General features: G+C 40.2%; 1 protein-coding gene across 2 annotated transcripts; it reads left to right on the forward strand.

The window, feature by feature from the left end:
* Window positions 1–2,229: 2,229 nt before the first annotated feature.
* LOC110523186 (very long chain fatty acid elongase 7) lies at window positions 2,230–9,812 on the forward strand. 2 transcript variants are annotated; one of them, XM_021601661.3, is made up of 8 exons: window positions 2,230–2,380; window positions 4,616–4,699; window positions 5,052–5,242; window positions 6,988–7,068; window positions 7,302–7,358; window positions 7,475–7,580; window positions 7,703–7,839; window positions 8,498–9,812. In XM_021601661.3, the coding sequence occupies exons 1-8, from the start codon at window positions 2,251–2,253 to the stop codon at window positions 8,822–8,824; spliced, it is 1,113 nt and encodes a 370-aa protein (XP_021457336.3). In that variant the 5' UTR covers window positions 2,230–2,250; the 3' UTR covers window positions 8,825–9,812. The 2 variants fall into 2 exon arrangements, with proteins under 2 accessions (XP_021457336.3, XP_036832665.2); XM_036976770.2 differs by having other exon boundaries at window positions 2,311–2,331.
* Window positions 9,813–9,993: the final 181 nt, after the last annotated feature.

The following is a 9,993-nucleotide window of genomic DNA, read 5'->3' on the forward strand; positions in this document are numbered from 1 at the left end:
ACACTGAACATGCATCACTTTGCCATGAGGATACTGTTGTTTATTTCCATTGTGAATGGTTCTGATTCAAGGTATATTGAAACATAAATGATAAATTCGTTTTAGTATAATTATAGTTAAAAAATATAATAATAATCCCTTTCAGTGTATGTATATTTGCTCTACATTTTCTTAACATTCCCTTAATTTCTCATGAGGTTGACTGTACAGTAGGCTTTACCCCAGTCGTCTGTGTTAGGACTTGATACTTTGGAAGTAAATTACACGTGATTGAATGTCTTCTCTCTATATGCCGTGTCTTATTTTACATTTGACTGTATGTGTACTACCATGAAAACATCTGACAAATGTTGGTTTTGGAGTGAAATGTCCTACAGCATTGAGGGCATTGTGCTGCATAATATACATGTATCCCTTCTCAGTTTTGCTCTAAGTACGTCTTCAAGTACTAGTTTAGACTACTATGAGATCTTTGTTTGACATTCCTGCAACAACTTTACAGCTCAAGTTTGACAACATTCCCCCAAACATGTACTTGTTATTTTAGTATTTGTGCAAAGCATGGTATTGAACCTGAACGTTTAGCCTACTTAATGTGAGGAACTGGATTCCCTTACTACAGAGAATATAAACTATGACTTGATAACTACAGATTCACAGAATAGTATTTTTGTCTTTATTTACTTTTATTTTGAAGTAGTTATGCATAGAGCTATTGTGTTTATTGGGGTGGCAGGTAGCCTAGTGGTTAGAGCGTTGGGCCAGTAACTGAAAACTTTCTGGATTGAATCACCGAGCTGACAAGGTCAAAATACAAGGCACTGTTCCCCGGTAGGTCGTCATTGTAAATAAGAATTTGTTCTTAACTGACTTGCCTAGGCTACCTGGCTAAATATATTTATTGTTTATATTGCTATTTGGTGATTATGTTTATTGATATCTATGATGCTGAAACACTAACTTTCTGTATAATTTTCTAAATCAATTGAGGATGATGGTAATAAATCATTTTCTAAGTCAATTGACAGGCTATTGATGATGCATTGATATTGTTGATCCTTATATATCTTCCTAATAATTTTGTTGTCCCTAAAGACATTCTGTTACAACTCTACCCCCCCACACAGTGTTTATGCGTTCTGATTGTTACCCATACCTAGATCTACATAATATCTCAACTACCTCGTAACCTACTCCATAGATTGTAGAGGAATACAAATATCTGGGTGTCGTCTTGGACAATAAGCTTCAGTGGAGTTAATGTACAGCCCTGATCTACAAAAAGTGTCAACAGAGACTGTACTTTCTCAAAAATATGAGATATTTTAATGTTACCTGTTTTACAAATCTTTCATTGAGAATATTTGAACTTTTTGTGTTTGTTGGTTTGGCAATGCCACTGTCAGCCAGATAAATATACTGAGAAGGATTATCACCACAGCAAGCAAGGTACTTGGAGTCAAACAGACAGGCCTGGATGAGATCTTTAAGGTCAGGTCCCTCTGCAAGGCTCACAAAATCATTTTAGACCAAGCCACCCCCTGTACCCAGACCATTTTAGATCAAGCCACCCCCTGTACCCGGACTTTGAACTACTCCCCTCTGGGCACAGGTATAGGGTACCCCTCAGGTAGGAAAAACAGAATTAGACAATTTGATCCTATTGACTCAGTAAGGCCAGCAGGCAAGTCTCATTTTTAGCAGGGTAGCCTAGTGGTTAGAGCGTTGGACTAGTAACTGGAAGGTTGCAAGTTCAAACCCCCGAGCTGACAAGGTACAAATCTGTCGTTCTGCCCCTGAACAGGCAGTTAACCCACTGTTCCTAGGCCATCATTGAAAATAAGAATTTGTTCTTAACTGACTTGCCTGGTTAAATAAAGGTTACATTTTTATTTATCTTATATTTAAACGCCACTTTAAACGTGTACATGACACTGCAACAACATTTCCCCACGAGGACAATAAAGTCAGTGAAGTAGTCCGCTACGTAGGTTTGTGTTACTATGTACGATTGTTGGGAAATGGCTCGTAAGTAAGCATTTCACTGTAAAGTCTACACCTGTTTGTATTTTGTGCATGTGACAAATAAAATGTGATGTATTTACACACTGCATATAATGTTTAATTAATTCTCAATTGCTCACTATGGGATTGTCTTGGAACTTCGTCAAACAGAAAGCACCAATCAGCGAAGTGGCATAGTTTCGGGCATTGTTGGAGAAGTTTCGTCCGGAGCACGGCTCTGCCAAAATGTGGGAGGAGACATCTGCAGTGGATAAGTACGGTGCATCACCGACAGGCGAGTCATTCGAGCCAGGCCGGCAGCGACAGGTGTGTACCAGATACAAGAGGAAAGGGAAACGCCATCGTCGTCAAACAGGTTATTGGGTCTCACTCATTTCTCTTCATCGTTGAGTTTTACCTCATTTTAGGCGATTCACTTTTCAGTTAATTTTTTAAAGTTCCAGTACAATGAGGTCGGCCTAAATATTTATGTTAACTTGGCAAGTCAGTTAACAACATTCTTATTTAAAATGACGGCCTAGGAACAGTGGGTTAAGGGGCAGAACGACAGATTTTTACCTTGTCAACTCGGGGATTCGACCTTTCAATTACTGTCCCAAAACTCTAACCACTAGGCTACTTGCGCGTTAAAGTTTAGGTTAGTGAAATATTAGACTAATTGAACCTTAATTCTTCCACTTCTCCAGAAAAACTTTGTGGTTTAGTCTTAACTTTTTGACATTTGAAGTAATTAACCCAAACGTACATATTTTGATTAGCCTAATAATGGAGAGCGGGTGTGGTTCTGAGATTTTCCCCCGACGGCGTGGTATTTCGTGTTCAAAGTAAACAACCTGCTTGTAATGGAGAACCCTCTTTTAAACAAATAGACACATTCCCAGACTAGATTCTTGCATTGTGGTGGTTACGCAACCTGGTCTCAGAGCATTTCGTATTATTCTGTACTTAAATCTGAGCAACCTCATTTAGTAAGATATGTTAAGATTCGTATGGTATATAATTTGTGGATGTCCAGCCATTTTGTATGCTCTGTTACTAATTATAAATTGGGTGGTTTGAGTGCTGATAGGCTAAAAGCCATGGTATATCAGACCATATACCACATGTATGACAAATTATTTTTAGTTTTAATTACGTTAACCAAGATATAAAAGCAATACGGCACCTTGGGATTTGTAGTGTTTGGCTAATATACCACGGCTGATGTCTGTATCCAGGCACTTCGCATTGCATTGTGCTTAAGAACAGCCCTTAGCTGTTATATATTGCCCATATACCACACCTCCTCGTGCCTTCCTTCGTATTATGTTAAGTATTCTAGCTCTGTGGCCGGCGGGCGTGAGCAAAGCTTGGGGTTAAGGTGAGGTTACAAGGTTAGGGGAAGGGCTAGTTAACATAAGTAGTTAGAAAGTTGATAAAAGGCTGAAGTTGTTTGATGCAATTTGACCTCGCAATCTTTTGCTAGACGTTTGTGGTATATGCCCACCAGTGGAGGCTGCTAAGGGGAGGTTGGCTCATAATAATGTCTAGAGTGATATCAACTACATGGAAACCATGTATTTGATAACATTCCATTGACTCCCTTCCAGACATTATGAGCCGTCCTCCCTAAGCAGCCTCAACTGATGCCCAACCATCCATCCTCCTTTCTTTGTGCCTTAAGTAACATCTATGTAAGCATACCAAACATAACATATCATACTAAATGGAGCGTTATGGGTTTACGTACAGAGTAATACGAAATGCTCTGAGACCAGGCTGGATTATGATGGACCAACCTTGTGTAAACTTCACAGGCATTCTGAGTTTGGGCCCAGGCATAGATTGAATTCTTTGGTTGTCTGGGTAGATGTGTAGAGTAATTTTAAAGGTAAACTTCAATGTTATTTGGAGTCTGTAATGGCAATGCTGATTAACAGTATATACTTCACTGATAACTTTGTAGCTATTGCAATCTTTGTTATGATCACATGTTTCTATTGTTCCACTTGTAAAGCTCAATACAACTGATAGCCTAATTGGGTAAACCGTAGGGCAGTGGTATTTAATGCTTACTCTACAAGGTCCGGATCCTGACAGTTTTCTGTTCTACCTGATAATTAATTGCACCCACCTGGTGTCCCAGATCTAAATCTGTCACTGGTCAGAGGGGCAACAATAAGAACGCAGTGGCGCTACTGATGCTATTATGCACCCGAATTACCAGTCTACTCAGTTACTGCAGTCTTTTTTTCTGTTGCTAAGGGTAGTCTAACTTTTTACTGATTTTTTAAAATTTATTTTTAAAGCTCGAATGTGAAGTTTTTTTTCCTCTCGGACGTCATTGGACGCGCGATAGAACAGCAATACGTACTGCCTTTTTTATTTATGTCGTTGAGCGACGCTCCAGACCTCGCTTCGTCAACAAAGCAATAACCGCTGTGGGGCGGACAGTGGCACAGTTTTCCCTACTGCAGATTCCATCTTTAAAAAGCTTGCATTGTATTTCAATTGTGCATGTTACTTTGCTGTAAAAACCTATTATGTGAACTGATATGGGGCCCTGAATTTTGAGATTGCACTTCTGAATAGTATCTGATTTCTTTTATAGGCGGTGCAACAAGAACAGTAATGGCTTTCGACTCGCTGCCCTCCAGAGTAGTCTTGCTCTATGATGAATGGCTTAAACTGGCTGGTAAGTCTACACAAGTTGTTGTAATTTCGAAACAAAGTTATTCAAATAATTTATTGATGTAGAAAGTTGATTCAATTATCAGTTAAAGTCTTAATTTCTGTAAAGTGTTTATTAGGGATACTCAAGACTGTGGAAATTAAGTTGTTTAACAAAATAATCTCCATCCATTCTAACTATTTCCTGCCCTTGAGGCATTGACTGATCTAACACAATTGGATGGGTGTCCACAAGGGCTCATTACATTACACCTGTCCTGTTATGTCAGATTAGTATTTACTTGTAAGTAAGTATTTGAACAGGATGCCGGGCTTGTCAAGTTACTCAGGAATAATGTTTTATTTTGTCCACTCAGATCCCAGGACAGAGGACTGGCCCCTAATGGCATCGCCGTTAGCCCAGACTCTCATCGTAATCGCCTACATCTACTTTGTCACGACGCTGGGCCCTCGGCTGATGGAGAACCGCAAACCCTTTGACCTCAAAAATGCCATGGTCGTCTACAATTTCAGTATAGTGGGCTTCTCCATCTACATGATCTATGAGGTGGGTGCACTTCAGAAATCGACTGGCCACCATAACTTTAAACTTTAAAGTCCAATGCAGTTGTTTTTATTTCAAAATCAAATAATTTTCTGGGTAACACTTTACTGTGATTTATTTTTTTATTTCTATTTAAAGCAAACAGCTTAGCAAAGAGCAATTTCTCTAGAATTCTGAGTAGAGGGCTTGAAACTGAAAACTGTTATTGGCAGAGCGGTGTGGCACTCTTTCATAATGGTCAATGGTCTATAACTATACTAAACATGGTCCCCTGAGCTGAGCTTTATTTTAAATGTTTATTTAACCTTTTATTTAACTAGGCAAGTCAGTTTAAGAACAAATTCTTATTTACAATGACGGCCAAACCCGGACGATGCTGGGCCAAGTGTGCGCCACTCTATGGGACTCCCAATCACAGCCGGATACCGCCTGGATTCGAACCAGGGACTGTAGTGACACCTCTTACACTGAAATGCAGTGGCCTAAACCACTGCACAACCCGGGAGCCCTGAAAGCTAAAATAATGTAATACGCATAAGAAGCTTATTTCTCTCAAATTTTGTTCACACATTTGTTTACTTCCCTGTTAGTGAACATTTCACCTTTGCCAAGATAATCATCCACCTGACAGGTGTGACACACCAAGAAGCTGATTAAATTGCATTATCATTACACAGTTGCACTTTGTGCTGGAGACAATAAAAGGCTGCTCTAAAATGTGCAGTTTTGTCGCACAACACAATGCACAATGTCACAGCACAATGCCACAGTAATTGGCATGCTGACTAGGAATGTCTACCAAATAAAGGTGAAATAAAAAAAAAATACCAGAGCTGTTGCCAGAGAATTTAATGTTAATTTCTCTACCATAAGCCGCCTCAAGTCGTTTTAGAGAATTTGTCAGTACTTCCAACCGGCCTTACAATCACGCCAGCCCAGGACCTCTACATCTGGCTTATTCACCTGTGGAATCATCTGAGACAGCCACCTGGACATCTGATGAAACTGAGGAATATTTCTATCTGTAATAAAAAGCCCTTTGTGGGGAAAACCCCATGACTATTGGCTGGGCCAGGCTCCCAAGTGGGTGGGTGACAATTGCCTGCTAGGGTGCATTTCCATTTTAAACATCTTGTCTTTCAAAAACTGCTGGACAAAAAATAAAGTGTTGAATACAAATGTAGTGGTTGAAGCGTTTCCATGACGATTTAGGCAAATTTTGTATTAATAAATTGTCGACAGCCTGTATGCCATCCCACCTATCTAATTCTTCGGGTAACCTGTGAAAGACTGCATGGATAGAATGCATCAATTGATTATTTGACTTTTCGATAATAATTCTCATGTCACAGATTTAGTGCCGCTGCGCTCGTCAGACAGAAGAAAAATCCACCCCTGTCGAATGGATAAGTGTTGTCACCCTTAAGAAAATGTCTCCTATATCTGCCGTTTCCGTTAAAAGGTTACAATTATTTGTTTGCGAATAAACCTGGGTCAATGGAAACCTGCCTACTGTGTGGCGAGTTGCATAGACGCACATTTTTGACTGCACTGGGCCTTTAAGTTTTCACTCATGAGAAATGTAATGGGTTGAGTTTTACTACTATGCTGTCATCTGCTGGTGGTTACTTGCAATAACACAGGTGTGACTTTTACATGATGTATTTTGTAAAGTGGGATGTCTGGGTTTTTTTTTTTTCTCATGTTTTTTTTCCCAATTTTGACTAACATTAACTTGTTTGTGTTAGTATCTGATGTCTGGTTGGGCCAATGGTTACTCCTACGGTTGTGACCTTGTTGACTACTCCAGCAATCCTCTGGCTGTCCGGGTAAGCTACTTTCACATTGCACTGGTGAAATACTCTTTGAATATTAATACTCCTGTATCTCTGAATTCGATGGCAATGTCTGACTGTTGCCCCCGGAGGCTAATGTCTGACTGTTGCCCCCGGAGGCTAATGTCTGACTGTTGCCCCCGGAGGCTAATGTCTGACTGTTGCCCCCGGAGGCTAATGTCTGACTGTTGCCCCCGGAGGCTAATGTCTGACTGTTGCCCCCTCAGATGGCATGGACCTGCTGGCTCTACTACTTCTCAAAGTTTATTGAAATGTTGGACACAGTAAGTACTATTCTATCCTGTTTAGTTGTACAACTGTAGTCAAGTAGAACATTTTTATGAATTAAACTTGTTATTACTACACAACCAGATGAAAGAAATTGTTATTTTCTTCTCAGATCTTCTTCGTCCTCCGCAAAAAGACTAGCCAGGTGACATTCCTTCATGTCTTTCATCACTCTATCATGCCCTTCACTTGGTGGTTTGGAGTCAAGTTTTCAGCAGGTAGCGTAAGAAACTTGAAATGGAACTTGTGAATCTGAGTTGGTAATGACCTAACATTATGCAATGTCATCTGTTGCCATTTTTGAAATCATACAATGTATTATTATTTTTTTTTAAACCAGGTGGTATGGGAACCTTCCATGCCATGTTGAACTGCTGTGTCCACGTCCTCATGTACTCCTACTATGCTGTGTGTGCTATGGGGCCTGCCTATCAGAAGTACCTGTGGTGGAAGAAATACATGACCACCATCCAGTTGGTATGCTAATACTTGTATAGTGTGCCCCGTGTTCATTAATTGTATTGAGGAAAAGTGCATGACTTAGACTGAAGTAGAATGAGTGTCGGTATTGTTTTATATTAAAATGCAGGAGCTCCACAGTAGTACCGTTTGTCTGAGCTAATATTCTAGAGCAGGAACAGGAGCTCAAGAAGTAGAACATTTGAGGTGCTGGTACTCTGCTGTGGCGAGCTCAAGTAGTAGAACATTTGAGGTGCTGGTACTTTGCTGTGGTGAGCTCAAGCAGTAGAACATTTGAGGTGCTGGTACTCTGCTGTGGTGAGCTCAAGCAGTAGAACATTTGAGGTGCTGGTACTCTACTGTGGTGAGCTCAAGCAGTAGAACATTTGAGGTGCTGGTACTCTGCTGTGGTGAGCTCAAGCAGTAGAACATTTGAGGTGCTGGTACTCTGCTGTGGCGAGCTCAAGCAGTAGAACATTTGAGGTGCTGGTACTTTGCTGTGGTGAGTTCAAGCACTGAGGATAAACAATTTAAGAAACAAACCTGGATGAAGCATCCACATTTTTACTTTAAGTAAAATGGTTTCCTCAATGCTGCCCCTTTTAAGACCTGTACATCTACATTGTAGTGGTTTAGTCACCATATAATATCTTAATCATGTTTCCTATTTCTCTAGGTTCAGTTTGTGATGGTGACTGTCCACATTGGTCAGTTCGTCTTCATGAAGGACTGCCCCTACAAGTTCCCGGTTCTTCTCTACATTGTTGGTCTCTACGGACTGATCTTCCTGGTTCTCTTCCTCAACTTCTGGTACCACGCATACACAAAGGGAAAGAGGCTGCCCAAGGTTGCGCAGAAAAGCAAGGCTCTCCAGAATGGCAATGGGGTTCACCATTCCAATGGGGTCGCCAAGGAGGCAACCAACGGCATCTTCGATGGCACAACCAACAAGGTCGCAAACTGCTTTCACCATGGCAATGGCATTCACAAGAAGGAAAAGTAAATGTTGCAGCCTCAGGTTTTAGTTGACGAGCTCAATTACCAACTTCCAGGGCTGTATTTTATATCCAAGTCTCCTTTTTGTTACACTTCCACCATTTCAGAGCGTATTCCCTGTTTTAATTGGTTCCAACTTTCTTTGTTTGTGCTAACAACTTTGTTATCACTGTTATTGAATAGAATCATATGTTCTGTTTGGCTATAGGTGGGTGAGTTAGTGCATGACTTTTGTTCAGAAATGTGGTTATAGGGACCACTGCACATACCATTTTTCTCAGTTACAAATGTAAATGTTTTTGTGCTGTAATATAATGTGCCTGGTAACAGGCTTTTGAGTATCGGTTTAAACAAGGTGATGATGCTTAATGTCTGGTGCAAACGGAGCATATAAATGGTCTTAGAGCTGCTCTGGTAGAACCTGAAGCCCTGGAATCAGTGGCATACATTTCACTGATTTGAGCTTTAGTCTTTTCATATGACAATCAGTTTGTAGTAAGCGAAATGCACTTCCTGAAATGCTTTATTGCTTATAGTATGCCAAGGGATCATACTTGATGTATTTTGTGTTAATTTAATGTTCACAATGTATATACATTTGTCTTTTTTTTATGTTGCTGTTTGAAGGTCAAATGTACAGCAGACTATGTGAAGGCTGTCTGGGCTTTTAGTGTTATTGAAGGAGCTGACCAAAAATGGGCATTTCCTTTGTTTGTGCCCATGGTGAACGAGAACAGAACAATATTGTCTGAATGAAAGCGATTATTTTACTACTGCAGTCAATAGCAAATACTGTGTATTTTTTAGCTATTTGCTCAATATTGTAACGAATTCGGGTGGGTGGCCCCGACCGGGACTAGAATCCGAGTCCCGCGACTGTCAAGCCAACACCTTAACCATCACGCCAGGAGGTCCAAACCGCTTGACGAGGTCGCTACAATATTGTTCAAAAAAACAATCTGCTTTTATGTTGAAATAAATTATTTTTACCTACATATATTGGCCAAGTCATTTATGAAAGTTCATTTAATCTTTATTTTATCTTTACTATACTAGACTACACAATGTTCTCTTATCTCGGGCAAGTTGACTCGTCTGTTAAATTGTTACTCTTTAAACAAATGCAATGCATTGCTACAGTATGTCCATATTTGGACGTCGTATCATGTGACCAGG

Source organism: Oncorhynchus mykiss, chromosome 5, assembly GCF_057628025.1.
Source record: "Oncorhynchus mykiss isolate SJ-2025 chromosome 5, ASM5762802v1, whole genome shotgun sequence".
Classification (NCBI taxonomy): Eukaryota; Metazoa; Chordata; class Actinopteri; order Salmoniformes; family Salmonidae; genus Oncorhynchus; species Oncorhynchus mykiss.

Bases quoted from the DNA above. Each gene is read 5' to 3' on its own strand.
- LOC110523186 (XM_021601661.3), top strand. From the start codon at position 2,251: ATGTGGGAGGAGACATCTGCAGTGGATAAGTACGGTGCATCACCGACA. The intron at 7,359-7,474 runs GTAAGTACTATT...TTTTCTTCTCAG, and splicing joins TTATTGAAATGTTGGACACA to ATCTTCTTCGTCCTCCGCAA. The intron at 7,581-7,702 runs GTAGCGTAAGAA...TTTTTAAACCAG, and splicing joins TGGAGTCAAGTTTTCAGCAG to GTGGTATGGGAACCTTCCAT.